At 45.6% G+C, this 14,681-nt stretch overlaps 1 protein-coding gene across 8 annotated transcripts; it reads right to left on the reverse strand.

Moving 5' to 3' along the window:
* Nucleotides 1-344: 344 nt before the first annotated feature.
* TPX2 (TPX2 microtubule nucleation factor) lies at nt 345-14,672 on the reverse strand. Of its 8 annotated transcripts, none has more exons than XM_053993229.1 (19): nt 14,586-14,666; nt 11,644-11,768; nt 9,363-9,515; nt 8,980-9,105; nt 8,681-8,789; nt 8,007-8,138; nt 7,470-7,520; nt 7,213-7,335; nt 6,642-6,775; nt 6,170-6,327; nt 5,583-5,754; nt 5,314-5,452; nt 4,643-4,859; nt 4,328-4,426; nt 3,478-3,654; nt 3,211-3,357; nt 2,556-2,667; nt 1,714-1,901; nt 345-1,272 (listed from the first exon to the last, which is right to left on the reverse strand). In XM_053993229.1, exons 3-19 carry the CDS (start codon nt 9,463-9,465, stop codon nt 1,162-1,164), a joined length of 2,298 nt encoding a protein of 765 aa, XP_053849204.1. In that variant the 5' UTR covers nt 9,466-9,515; nt 11,644-11,768; nt 14,586-14,666; the 3' UTR covers nt 345-1,161. The 8 variants fall into 8 exon arrangements, with proteins under 8 accessions (XP_053849204.1, XP_053849203.1, XP_053849207.1 ...); XM_053993228.1 differs by lacking the exon at nt 14,586-14,666 and adding an exon at nt 14,343-14,574; XM_053993232.1 differs by lacking the exon at nt 14,586-14,666 and adding an exon at nt 14,210-14,574 and having other exon boundaries at nt 1,714-1,880.
* Between the last annotated feature and the right edge of the window lie 9 nt (nt 14,673-14,681).

Here is a 14,681-nt window from a genome sequence, read left to right on the forward strand (position 1 = left end):
GTAAAATAGCAATTGCTTGATGTACTTTGGCAAGAATGAGACAGCATCTCTAAGCGCCCCCTTAGGTGGAATCTAACACCTAGTTTGAACTCTCTTTTTCACCCAAAAATCTGAACAAAAACCTACACACTCTGGGAATACTTCTTCAACAGTATCTCAATTCAGAAGAAATGAAAGCAAATGTTTTCCATAACCACCAAATAAGAACATTTGTCCAGTTAGGAAAAATTAATTCTAAATTTCCCCTTCCCCCCCTCTACTAAGCAGCACAACAGTAGCAAGCAGCCCTGTGCACAGGTGTTTCAGCAAAATATAAAGGTAAGAAATCAGAACACAATACTAAGTAAGAAATAATTATTAAAACTTTAATCTAGATGTGTCCACTCTTCACAATGCCAGCAGTTTTGTCCTCCAGCTCATTTGAGCACTTGGGCTATATTTAGCTCTGCTTGCTGCCCAAACTAGCCAGAGATGCTGATGGCTCTGTAGCCAAAAGACCTGCACTGGCAGAAGCTGGGGCAGCAGCTCACAGCAAGTCACTTGCCAGATAAATGGTTCCCCAAACAGAAGGACTTCAGCTATAAAACAACAAGATGGTTTAATCCTCTAATATACACAAAGAACTACTTTTAAGCATGGGCAAGAGTGGTCATATAAACATCAACAAGGAAGGCCAGACCCACACTACACTGGCTTGAAGGGACCTCACTTAACACAATTCAAGCTAAATGTAGACCAAAAGACTAAAAAAACAGACACTTGAAAATAGCACTTAGTGTAAAAACATAAGACAGCTCTGCCAGATGCACACATCTGTGTGGCCAGTCATTATCAAAAACTCTTCTGCAGGAAAGGGCTTCAGCCCACTAGCCAGAGACAGCAAGCAGATTAGGATTTTTTATTTAGTTAGGTACACAATATCTGTATGCAATATCAAAACTTGGTTTAGTCTCTAGAGAAGATGGGGTCTGGATACACAGCAAGGCCAGGAGGCACTGCTGAAATGCCATGGGCTCAGGTGGAGTTTAACTACTCAGTATAACAATGAAACCAAGCACAGGAGTTCAGACTGAGCAGTCATGGAAAAACAATTGTTCCCTCTCTCCTACCAAGGGAGTGGAGAGGGATGGAATCTCCCACCAGTTGTCACGTGGATGCTCATCAGCATCGGAATCTGTCTGAGAAGTTGGGAGACTTTGGCATAGTCAGTGGTTGATGGCTGCGCTTCACTTCTAGGCTGCGGTATTTGCGTATTGGGTTTGCCTTGTGAACCTGGGGAAAAATAAATATAAACAAGGGCAAAACAAAGCAAATCTTTGCAGTTATAATAAAGCTGAAATTTGCAGGTGAGCTGTGGATGAGGTGAAGGCAGGCATCTGCCTGAGACCACCCTGGGCATTGGAGTGAGGTAGTGGGAAAATACACAGCACATGTTGGGGTTGTGGGTTTTACTAAGATCATTCTGCTTTGATAGCTACACATGTGCAGCTCCAAAACTCAGCCATCTCAGCACAGCTGCCTTCTTTGTTTGCATAGTTTTGTAGGTTTGCTTTTTTTTTAAAGCAGTTGTAAAGTCAGTGAGTCATCAATTTGCAAAAGAGAACGTCAAAAAGGCAGTTTTAGCACAGCTCAACTGTGACATTAGCTCCATAAGGATATTCCCACATTCCTTTGGGTTACTTTATAGCCCTTGCTCAGAAACAGCTCACTTACCATTTCTTGTCTTAGCTTGGCAACTTCTTCCTTTTCACGCTCCTCTTGCTGCTGCCTGATCTGCTCCTCATGCCTCTCCCTTAAGGCTTCTGCATCTGCCAATCGCTTTTCAAATTCTTGCCGTTCTTTTGCTCTTCTTTCTGTTGCCAGCTCAAAGCTTTCAGGAACTACAGAACCAGAAAGGCTCTCTAAGTTTAGAAATAGAGGAGATAACATTGTTTCAAAGACAGTCAGGTGAAGCAGAGCAGCACTAATGTCAGTGGAAGCCTCCCTTTGGAGAGCTTCCTCTTGGCAAGGGTGGTTAGGAGATACCTCCAGGCTTCAGGAAAAGAGAAAACTTTACTCCCAGACGTGAGCAGTGTTAATGCAGACGTCACCCCGTCATGGGTGTTCTCATGGGAGGGAGCAAGCACACAATTGTTAGTACAAACAAGCTTTTGGCTGGTTTTATGCTCTACAAATCTCAGCCTACCCAAGCAGTAGATGCCTTCATCTCACTAGAAACGGGAGGGAAAGAGTGACAGCGCTGCAGAAATGCCAGCTGTCTCTGCAGGGAGCTCCTCACATTCTCAGTACCCTTATCCTGAGCTGGCACACATCAATCATCTGCCAATTGCAGCAGAGCTTCTAAATACAGCTGCCATGCTGGAGCAGGACAGGGGGGTGGAGAGGAAATCCCCCTGCTCCCAGGGGACACAAGCTGTTAGGCAATTAGTTGATTAAATGCAAGGCACTATTGGCTGTGCTGATGAAGAAGAGGCAACAGCCAGAAAAAGCATGACTTAATTGCATCAGTTCTGAGCTATCAGCCAAACCCACATAGCAAGTACTTGCAACTCTACCTGACAGCATCTTATGTTCCTTTTTGGGCACAAAAGGCTCCTGGTACATCACTGTGTTGGGACGAGCTTTAAAACATGCTGCCTCTTTCTGCCTTTTCAAGTCTTCTTTAAGCTGCAAGAGAAGAGAGCATGTCAAGTGCCAGGCAGAAAGAGACCATCTCCCTGTGGCCCAGACTCCAGCACTCCCTAAACTGGAAAAGCCATGCTGACTTAAATAATTTCCATAGAAAATTATATTAAAGCCGAAAATTGGTGTCACTAATTGCCTGACAGTTGCTTTGCCAAAAATAGCCTGAAGAAAGTTTCAGTCCACTGCAGACTTCACATGAAAAAAAAGAGCATATTATTTATTTGTCAATAAATTCCTGGAGATAGTCAGCAAAGGGATTCAGCTGCACAGAGATGCTGCTTAGAAAACACCCCACAGCTGTTCATACAATTGTGGTAAATCCCATCATTTACCATAAAGTGAGAAAAATAAAAACAAACCATTGACCAATCCTTAATCTATAGCACAAGTCTCTTGCCAAGTACAGAAAAATTCCTTGCTTCAACTCAGCTACCGATTCAATTCAAGGAGGACAGTTTCTCTAGTCAACCACAACTCCACCAGCTGATTTAAGTCTGGTCATTCCCATTATACTTTTCATCCTACCTGCTGTTTCCAGCTCTGGAGCTTGGCAGCTCCCCGTTCATCCACCTGCAGATGGAATGGTTCAGGCTGAGTTGGAGTTTTGACCTTCTTTTCTGGCAGTTTAACTTGGTCAAAGTAAGGCAGAGGCAGCGCTTTGAACTTGGGCACCTGAAATAAACATCTCAAAATATTTCTTGTCCTTTCCTTGGAGGTTTAATAGACAACAGCAAATCCTGTCACACTCTTTTTACTGAAGGAGTGGAATCCAAGGTAGCTTTTAATTCTTACCTCTTCCTTCTGTAGTTCTTCTATTTTTTTCTCTTTTTGTATTTGTCGCTCTCTGTCCCGTGCATCGAAAGAGAAGGGGCAAACTTCCACGTGCCTCTGCTCTGGCATTTTGGGTTTGAAGGGCACTCCATAATGTGGCATAGGATTAGCTTTGATCACAGCCACCTCCTCTTTTTCCTAAAGGGATATTAGCATTAGGATCTGATTTTTCACTTTTGTATAGGCTGCAACTCCTGCCAAGCAAAGCCACAAAGAGCTTTGAACGAGGTCCTTTAATAAGGGGCACAGCAGAGTCATACAAACAGTGGACACTACAAAAATTAGGAATCCAATTAGTACCAATTGACTGACACCCTGAACCACAGGCCCAATTCTTCCTTTTTTGAAACCACTCTCAATTCTAGTACTTGTTCAAATTAGACTGTAATTATTTAATATCCTCTTAACAAGAAGGAAAGAAAGAAGGATGTGAAGCTTTCAGAATCCTGCTCCCCACCTCAGGGAGAAGAAAGATCATGTGTAATATCTGCTTTCAGTGACAGAATATGGAAGGATGAGAAATCTAAGCAATTCACCTTTCTCATTTAAAGCAGCAACACCTCAGAAACCCTCATCAGTGCCCTAGCATTTAAATGATTTAATTTTTAATGAGAATTCAGTTTCTGTAAAATGAGTAGCAATAGCCAGATGATTTCAAGTGAATAGCACAGACAAAGGTAACAACTGGAGGAACTGCTCACAGGAGGGAAGGAAGGGGCTTCCAGGCCCAGAGTATCCCACCCACATCCAGAAGCACGGCAGGCACTGCAGTGAGAACTGGGCCTGGCTCCAGCCTCATCATAACTGTTACCTTTTCTTCCTCTCTGCCAGACACACGGGTTCTGCTTCTCAAGGTAAAGGCTGGAGATTTGGGGACTGTAACGGGAAGTGCTTTCTTCTCTGGAACACCCTGTTCAGAAAAGCCAGTAAGGAGTTACCCAAGGCCAAATGCCAAGAAAGCGCCTCAGAGAAACAACCTGACAGCACAGGATGTACCTACTGTGGTTCTTACCTAATGACAAACACTGTTTACTGAGATCATTAAGCACATAATACAACATAGCTACAAACATTCTGAAGCTCATTGCCACCAATTCCCAAGCCTGGGTGTTCTTAAACTTCTTACCACAACATCCTCCAGGATTTTTGTGGGACATGGCCTGGAATGGAATTCGAAGCGCTCTTCCTCCTGCTGCTTCTTACTCTCACGCTCCTGAATCCTTTTTTCTATTTCCAATTGAAAGCCAATGGGTTGGGTGAGCTTCTTCACAGGGGGTTTCTTGGGCAGGAGTGGCCCACTCTCAAAGATTTTGTGATTGACTTCTCGTGCTTTGAATTTGTACCTATGGAGGAACAATGGAGACAGTCACCAACTGTACATTGTACATTATTGTGCAGCTATAGTTAGCAATTCTTCCTTTGCCTTCAAAACAGCAAGATTAATAAGGAAAATCTTATGGATTGTTTTCCTAGAAATCCAAACCTTTGCCTACAGGCAAATTTTGAAGTTCATGCAGGCTGCATTGCTATATTGGGTTAGCTTTACTCATTGTAAGTTGTACTCAACCCAAGATCAGCTCTACTAAGAGCACATTTTTAAAAATGAATTGTTTAGATTTCACTTCCGTAAAATCAGAACTAAAGGATTATGAACAACCTAAAGGAATCTCAGAGGTGTATGCTACTCATTCTTTCACACAAAAAGGGTATTCCAGAGAAGTGACACTTTGGTACCTGAAAAATATTTCCAGTGTGGTACAATCATCCCCTGGAGGACTAGAGTAAGCCCTTACTTACTGTTGAATTTTCTCTACTTCCTCTGCTTCTAACTCTGCAGCAGTTTTGCAGGTGACAGGTCTCAAGCGCTGTTTTGTTCGCAGCACTGGCGTTTTGGGGTGTGTGAGCCGAGCCTTCAACGCCTTTCTTGAAACTGAGCCTACAAATTCAAGTCACAGAGACCAGCAGTTAATGGCAAGGCCTGCAACAGACACAGGCCACGTGCTCAGAGTAGTCAAAGCATCTCTTGCTCTACCACCATGTCTGTGGACACAGCCAGGACAACTCACCCTCCTCAGATTTCCTGCTCCTCAAATGGTAACGAGGGGGTGTGCGTTTTTGGAATGCTTCTACCTGCTCAGCAAAGGACACATATTCTGTTGTGGCTTCTTCAAGTTTTCTTTTGTTTCCCTGGGACAGATTGAAAGGTTTGGGGACAGTGTGTCCCTTTGGCATTCGCACCTGGAGACAGAAAACCACAGTCAGTATGGCCAGGAGGCTTTGATGACATTTCCTTTCCCCACTGACGCACAGTATCTGTCCCTTCCTCTCACTGCAAAGAAGATAACACCTCACATTAAGCACAAGTGTTAACAGTCTGAAAATGCACAAGTTATATTGGGAAACTGTATCGAGCAGATTAAAGCACAAAGTGGAATGACTGGAAGATCTGACATTATAGGGCTCCTTTTTCCACAAGGTTTCTTTGGAGTCTTGTGGCAACACAGACACACAGGAAGTCTGCAGTCACATTTGCACAACACCTGCCTCTCCTGTGGTAACCTCTCTGTGGGTATCAGCCCAAGCATTGCACAAGCAGAAGAGAAATGATGGCAAGAATCAGCGAGCTGAGTGCTGGCAACACTCTGGCTCTCACCGGAGAAGGGGGATGCTTCCTCAGGACTGCTGCAAAATCCAGCTCCTTGTACTCATTGCCAGGCTGGCTTTCTACATTCTGTTTAATTCTATTCTCTGTGCAGAAGTGGAAATCAATTGGCTTTGTTACTTGACCAACAGGTTTCTTCATGGGTTGTCCTAGAGGAAAAGAACATGTAAGGACTAGAAGCCTTTTGCTGTGGGGTAGGATTTATGGAAATAAAAAAACCCCAAACATCTAATTTCTAACAATTAGGTAAATTTTTAGAGAGCTCATCTTTAACATTTCAAAACATGACATAACCCAAACCCACCTGTTTCCAGGCAGTTTAGGGACTGATCTACATTAAATGGCTCCTAATATTTATTGCAAAGTCTGAAATGCTTGTTTTCAAAGGTACTTGCACAGCTCTGTGCAGCACTTTCCAGTTGAGCACAATGCAGCTTCATTTGGCAATTCAGGCAGAGCCCACCTGCTCCAGCAATAGCTGCTTTCAGAGACTCCTCGTTCTTCTTCCGCAGCTCCATAACCTCCTGCTGCAACTGCTGCATCTTTTCCACCTCCTGCTCCTCTGTACTCTTCAGCCTGCTAGAAGGTTTGGTCCTCCTGCAAAAGCACATTAAAAACTAAGATATGCTTTCCTACTTCTCTGGTTATTAGCATGATATTTGTGCAAGGAACATGCTTATCTCCAGCCTCATTGCAGGAGCATCACTCTTTAGAAGAACATCCTCTTTAGAAGAGATCTGCTTGGGTTTTGTTTTTTCAAGAAGTCTCACAGCTAGCTGCTATTCTGCAGACCCATTTGCTGTGTGCATTCTTGATCCATTAGGAAGAACAACTTTTTCCTCAAAAGAAAAGCAAAAGCTTTCCTGTGCACAGGTTCAGCTGGTGAAGTACATTTCATCCTAATATTGTTGCCTTGACCCAGTGTTTACTAAATGTGATACCATCACATGCTAAGTTGAAGCTGAAAACACTCAGCCAGGACTGTCACCTAAATCAACTGTGATTAGCACACAAGTCACAAGAAAGCCACGTACTTCAACATTGTTGGCGTGCAGGGCATGGTCTGTTTGCTTTTCTCTCTCCCTGGGGAGAGGTCAGGATCCTGTAGGGGTTCTTTCTTTGTGGATGCTTCTGTTGCCTTCTCTCTGTTACCAGAACTAAGAGGAAAAAGTTGTTAGGGCAAACCCCTTGAATTAAATGTGTTCTAAATAAATTACCACCTGCAGCTCTCACCACCATGCATAACATCCCAACACCTGGTGAGGTCTAAGGTATGCCAGGCTGGCCTTACCTCACCCCAGGCCCAGGTATAGACCATCCAGGTATCTGTGGTACTCTAAGGCTGCAGAAGGGAAGATGAATTACTGAGTTTTTGGAACTTTTCTGGAGAAGGGAGGTACACTGTAGATCTTTGAGATACAGCAGTGTTTCTAAGATCACACTTTAATTTCCTGACCTCAAGCTTATCACCATATGATGCTTTAAAGGTTAAGTTGAGAAATATTTTAGCTGTGACTTTTTCATAGCTAATGACTGCCTGATGACTTCCTGATGGGTAAGTTCAGACAAATTTAAATCTAACTGACAGACACTGAGTAAGAAGTAAGAAGGTGAAGAAGCCCGTGCTTATTTCATTCACATCTCCACCTTCAAATAGAGCAACTCCTTCAGCATTTACAGTCATTTCTTGTAGAGGAAATCAGTATCAGCAACCAGTTCCAGTCACCACCCCCTAATCTTCCTGTAAGAACCTCCTCAGCCAGGAGGAAACACCTTCCAAAGGGTATCCCTTTTCCCAGCCCTAAACAGAAGGACTTGGATGACATACAGTCTCATTTTCTTCAAGGGTGGAACATCTTCCTTATTATCCAGGGCATTAGCAATTTCCTTTGCTTTGATTCTGCCTGGCTGCTTGCGCTGCTGGGTCTTCCCCTGCTTTGTAGCCAGTCTCCTGCCCGGTCTAGAGTAGAACAGAAAGCAGAGGTCAGTTTTCCCACAGATCTGAGGACACACCTGACCTGGATAACACACTTATGTCAGTGCATTCCCTAAGTCCACCACACAAATTGTGTTTAACACAAAAATCCAAACACAGCACGATTCATTAAAGTTTAACAATCCATAAACTAAATATTCTTTGCTATATATGAGCATGCAGAGCTTGCATTCATATCAAGAATGAGCTCTGCCCAAGTCAGGCAGATATAAACAAAGAAACTTTATAAGCCACCTCAGTTTCAGATATCCTCACATTCCAGAAGCTCCTGGCACTGCCGAGTCTCACTTGACAAGTATGTGAGACACTGCATTACATTTCCACCCTAGAGACTGCCCCTCCAGCTTAGCCAGAGATCAGATGTCCCAGTGCACGATCTCCATGTTGGAGAACTCCAGCCCCACAGGATGCCCCAAGAACAGCTTAGACCTGCAGATCCTGAGAGCAAGGACCTGCTTAGTTACACCATCATCAATCATTGTACAAACTGAACACAAATATTTCACCTCTGAGGGGCCTCTGCAGGGGCAGCAGCTCTCCAGGTTGCCAGGGACCCAACAATATTCTGAGGGACCGTGTTGCCCTGGGCACATTCTGCTTCACCATCGCTTTCACCTAAGAAAGGGGCAAGTGTCAGCTCATCTGTATACACATATACAGAACAACAACAAGTAAAAACCACATGAGACCTTGCAGATAAGGGTTTATGAAGATGGTCCCACAAAAAACAGACAGAGGCCTTTTCATTTTGCCAGTGAAAAGCAGGTAAAATTTATTCCCTCCCTGCCCCACCATGCCAGCTTACTCATTGCTACTTCTTGTGATGGGACAGAAGAGAGAATAACATCAGGCTTTGAAAAAGCAGGGCTGCAGTGTGAGACCTTTGCCAGATTTTCTGAAGGAGGGACATTCTCCAGATTGGCTTTTTCATCTGTAAGGAGAGAAAACTTTCACTATACACACTGTTAGGAATTGTTAACAATACCCCAGAATATCATTATTATGAGGGTAACAAAGGCAAGTTACAGATGACAAAAATTAAATACAAAAAAACAGAACAAAAGAAACCCCATGCATGATGAATGATGCAGTTAACATCATGATTAAATGGCACAGAAGCCAGGCCCAAAACAAGGATCACACTAAGGTGTCATCCAACGAGGAAACAAGGAGTTGGAAGCAACTTACCAAACCAGGAGTCTGCATTGTGCACATCATCCTCATTCAGATTTGCAAAATTGATGCAGATGTTTGGGACATCAAAAGAATAACGGGATTCTGGCTTAGACATCTTCACAGTCACACTGTCCCCAAGAGTCCTCTGTCTGCACTGCTACAGCCCTTTAGACAACAACAGGGAATCAGTGGAATCATCCCCCACCTCTCTTCCTCTGCAGAGTTTCTAGGGACAGGCATTGGGACAGCCTTTGGTACATCCCTCCCTTCTTGCACTTCACACCTTTGGGCAGAACCCCTCATGAGCAATGTAGAGTTTTATTCTACTGCTGATCTGCAAAGCTAAGGATATTTCACCATTGTTGACATTTGCAGGTTCAAAACTGTCAGAAAGATCAAGTTTTGACAGGATTTTTTTGGTACCTGTATGTGCTAGAATTGTATTTTTTAAGGAGTAAAGTATAAAGCTTTTCCAGAGAGTGACTGACTTGCACTTTCTTCCCTCACCATGCACAAAGGAGAGTTCTTACCCTTACAAGACTTACAAACCTGATGAGATTCACTCCAGAGCACTGTAATGCACAGCCTCTCTCCCTCTGAAGTGCTACAAAAAAGAACTAATAACACAAAAGTGTGCTCTTCTATATAATCAATTGATTTTCAAAGCAGGAAGAGGGTTCTGTAGAACATTATTACTGGGCAAACAGTCAGAAGGAGGGCAGTGTCAGGCCCTCTTGCATTCCTTAGCACTAGCCCAAGGCTGGCCAGGCTATAAACAAACTGAGCACTGTGACTCTTGTCAAACAGTCCCTGCAGTTAATTAATGAAGCACTGACAGCAAGAGGAGTCCCTGTGTCAACAGGTGATATTAAACTCAACAGAACAGGAATAAAGCCAGTGACAAAGTTATAAACCCTGAAATTATACAAAACTTTCTTGCAAAGGTGCTTTTGTGATGTCTTGAACAGCTGTGAGGCAAAGCCTACGAGGATGTTATAAAAACACTCCCCAAGGAAATCACCTGAACTTTGCTTTTAGGAATCCAAGCAATTCCAAAGCAGCATATTCCTAACCCACAGAGCCTCAGCCCTAAACCATCTGTCTAAGCAGACCACACATGGTTCAAAACCCAGATGGTGTTCCTCAATAAGTAAGAAAATGGTCAAGAGTAAAGCAAAGCAGTGTTTAGGGGGTACCATGCTGATCACAACCACTGGCCCCCAAGGATGGGTGCACTGAGAAGCCTGCAGCTCCCCAGAACAGAGCTGTGATAGTTAAAGGCAAGAATGTCATTAGAGAAGCACCAGCTACATGGCTGGGAAGATGTCAAGGTAGGACCCAAAGAAGGCAAACAGAAGAATTAGAGCCAAAACCAACTGTAACTGAGCTCAAGACACGGCTGGAATCAAATGCTTTCCTACTGCCCTTAATCAAGATAGAATTTCTGTCAACACTTTAGACTTTTTTAAAAATCAAATGCGTCATCTGCATTCTCCCCTCACCCTCTCCAGTCAGAGTCAGAGCTCTGGGCATCATGTTTCACAGCTACTTGTGCCCATTGCTACGTTGCTGCAGTTTGCAGCTTTTTACTGAGTAGAGCCCATATTCCATAGTGCCACCACCCTCATCATCGACCTCATTGCTGATCCCTTCTCTATCCCCTCTATCCCAGACAGAAGAGAATAGTCAGGAAAAGAAAAGGATTGTATCGCTGCCTCAGTTTCATACACTGTTTCCTGAAAGAGACAACAGGGAGATAAAACTTATTGTGACTGCACTCCAGAAAGTTCATTTCAGTCAGATGAACTCATGGCATCTGCTTCTCAAATCCCTACATATCCTCCAAGTCCTGCCCAGAAGAGGACTGATGGTGAAGCAGCAGTTCACTGAGAGGCATCCTGCTCCTCTGCCCACCGACTCGGGCTGGGACAGGGATCAGCCAGGAATGCTCCGGTGATTTATCGCGCCTGTGCCCACCACGAGGCATCTGCAATGCCAACAGGCTCTGCCAAGCACAGCCCAACACCCACTGCCCACTCCCTGCAGGCATTTTAAAACACTCGGTTGTGATTTTGACAGCACAACCACATTTATCTCAATCCAAAATTCTTTCTCTCCACCGCAGCATTCATCCACCGGAAGGGAGGCGTGGAAATTTTTCCTCATTAATAGGGACGTTCCCTAATTAGCAGGCACTGTGTGCATTTCCCAGGCGTGATTACAGGCACGCTGTAATCCTACACAACTCGGCGTGGATTTAAAGCATGACCTTGCTCTCCCCCACATCCATCACCTCTCGTGTCGACACGGGTGTCTGCAGCGAGCCAGCCGGGGAACCCTCACCCCCGTTCTGCAGGATCAGCTTTCACCTGGTTTGCAGAGCTGCTGAGGCAGGAAAGGAGGATCTGATCTTCTCGCCTGCAAAAAGACCCCAAATTCCTTCTATAAAGTGACTACTTAATTAAAATCTTCATTTTCTTTCTAGGTCTGCTCTCTCACTGAGCTAAACGTGCCTCCAGAGCAGCAGAGCCATATCCACAGGGAGGAACAGGCAGTGGGTTCCTCTGGACAGCAGGTTTCTTTTGAGCAACTACACTTTGGCACGTTCCAGAAGAGTGCCTTGGCATCGTTTAGATTAGTTAGCTTTGAAAAAGGATTACACTAAATTGGAACAAGCATTCCTATCCCAGAATAAGGCTGATCCAACAGCAAGTGCAATAGGTATTTTGGAATAACTTCACACCTTGCTCTAATCCAAATTAGCTTTAAAATACTGACACAATTCCATCACAGATGTGTTCAGTGTGTTTGTCTCAATGTAGTTGTGAATTTTGTGCCAACAGCACAATCTGCCTAGACAAAGAAGCCTCCTAGCCATTCAGGCCATGGTGTTGGAGATAGGATGCAGCATTCCAAGATGAGAAATCAAGGTCAGAGGGAGAGAGAATGGAGAGGTGTGGGAGAGTTGAAAGGATAGGATAGTGATAGGGACACAGAAAGGTTGCAATAGGACAAGTGGGAATGGCTTCAAACTGAAAGAGGAGAGATTTAGATTGGATATTAGGGAGAAATTCTTCCCTGTAAGGGTGGTAAGGCTCTGGCAAGGTTGCCCAGAGAAGCTGTGGCTGCCCCATCCCTGCAAGTGTTGAAGGCCAGGTTGGACAGGGCTGGTCCAGTGGAAGGTGTCCTCTGCCCAGAATGATGATGGGAGTTGGAACAAGATGAGCTTTAAGGTCCCTTCCAACCCAAACCAGCCTGGATCCTAAGGAAGGCAGAGAGATCTGCTCTTTCTTGTGACTTTGCAATATAGATAAGGCCCTGGTGAACTGGAGATGATGCCTTATCACAACACACCACTGGAGCTTCACAAGTTACAGATGTTACTTATGGCAAATCCTAACAGGATCAGAAAGCACAATAAGCAACAACAGACACAAGAAGCTATTCTAAGTTACATCAGCAGATAAACACAAAGGCAGCTGATCCACATGCCTCAGAACCCAAGCCAGGAAACCAGGAATGAGCAAGAGAAGCTTCCCTAAGGCTGAGGCAGCCGCATGGAAATGTGCTCCAGCAATTCCAGGGCCTTCTGCTGGGCTTCAACACCAACTGCCACTTAAATACAGGATGCTGCACTAACCAGACAGCTTTAGTTCAGCCTGGCAGCTTCTTCATTGTCCTGCAACTTGGAGTTTTCTGTTCTTTTTATTGGGATAATAATCCAAAGGTCTTGGATGCTTTTCAGGGATTAACATCTAAGTTGGAGCATTAGAAGGGGATGTAATTGCCTCTCTGAAGCTACAGTCCTGTTACAACAGCCTGGTGAGAACCATCCCACCACAAAGCCATCACCTGAACTCCCTCTGCATGACACTGACAGCCTCAGAAAGTCACCCTTCATCCCTGCTCTTCCCTGAGCAGGGTTGAGTGAACCCTTCCAGCACTCTCTGGATCTACAGCTTCTCCCTCCTCTCTCGTGCCCCTTACTCAAAGTTCAACTAGGCTTTTCTACAGCACAGAATCAACAACGGATTCACCGTCCCCCAGAACGCTGCTATTCCATCATTTAATGCTCAAACTGGGAGACAAAGCTTTTAACGTTCTCCAGGTGAGAGCTGAGCCCGCAAAAAGCTCCGCAGACCACCTCGACCGGCAGCCAAGGCAGGGCAAAGTGCTGGCACAGCCTTTGCTCTGCTAACGGCCCAGACCCGCCCCCATTCCCAAAAATAAACAGCCCTGACATCTCGTGCTCGCTAAAAAAGATCCCACAAGTTTCAGAAGACATGAAGATGGGACATTCTAAGAATAGATGGAAAATAAAATTATTTTTAGCTAGCATAACCTCAACTAATTGTTACATTAAGTTGAAGGTCCTCTAGCTTAAAAAAAGGCCCCGTATAAAAATAGCTCCCCTAATATTTTTTCTGTTACTTGGGCCGGGTTTTGCCTGGTTTGCTTCCCTCCTTTTCCTGGGAAGCAGGATTTGGACTGAGAAGAAGTTACAGAGCTTTCCGTTGTGAAATACACTGTTTCATCAGATTTCGTGATTGTTTAAGAACTTGGAACTTTATTTCACTGCCGAGGCACCCACCCCACCGTAAGGCACACGCCTGGCGCTCCGGTACCGCGATCCCCCCCACGGGAGCGGGAACCTCCCGCCACGGCGGTTCCTCCCGCTGCCGTCCGGGGTCACCGGGCTCGGCTTCCCCGGAAAACGAAGCGTTCGTAATCAGTCCCCGGGGCTCCGTTACGAGCCCGCCGGCCAGGCGCCACGATAGCGGCTCCGGCCACGAGCTGAGCGGCCGGAGCCGCCTTTCGCCTCCGTTTCCCAGCCGAGCCCTCGGCCCCGTTACCAATACCTGGGCTCGGAGTAGGCCTGGGGAACAGCCGCATCAGCCACGGCCGGAGCGAGCGACCAGATATGGAGAAGCGCTGCGGGTCGGGGGAAGAGGGGCGAGGCCGGGGGTGTCCGGCCCGTACCCCCGCACTCACCTCAGCAGCAGCGCCTCCGCCGCCGCCGTTAACGGATTTCAAACAGGGCTCGGCAGTCCGAACCCACCAATCAGCGCCTGGCACACGCCCCTTAAGGCGCGCTGATTGGCCGGACCGCTTGAAGACCCGGATAAGCACACCCCGAACAACGCAGTTGCGTTCTCCCTGCAAGGCCTGATGGGAAATGTAGTACGTGCTCGCATAGCGCCACAATGACCGGGCGACAACCGAACCACAACTCACATAAAGCACTGCGGGACATAGTAGACCAATCAGAAAAGGCGATGCTTTGAGTGTCGCTCTGGGCGGCCTATTAGCGGCTGGCGGGCGGGTCCCCGG

The sequence above is a fragment of the Vidua macroura genome, chromosome 17 (assembly GCF_024509145.1).
Source record: "Vidua macroura isolate BioBank_ID:100142 chromosome 17, ASM2450914v1, whole genome shotgun sequence".
Classification (NCBI taxonomy): domain Eukaryota; kingdom Metazoa; phylum Chordata; class Aves; order Passeriformes; family Viduidae; genus Vidua; species Vidua macroura.

Coding starts and splice junctions, on each gene's coding strand:
- TPX2 (XM_053993231.1), bottom strand. CDS start 9,465: ATGTCTAAGCCAGAATCCCGTTATTCTTTTGATGTCCCAAACATCTGC. Junction 8,790..8,979: donor ATCACAAGAAGTAGCAATGA/GTAAGCTGGCAT, acceptor CCCCTTTCTTAG/GTGAAAGCGATGGTGAAGCA. Junction 2,668..3,210: donor TCCAGAGCTGGAAACAGCAG/GTAGGATGAAAA, acceptor CTTCTCTTGCAG/CTTAAAGAAGACTTGAAAAG.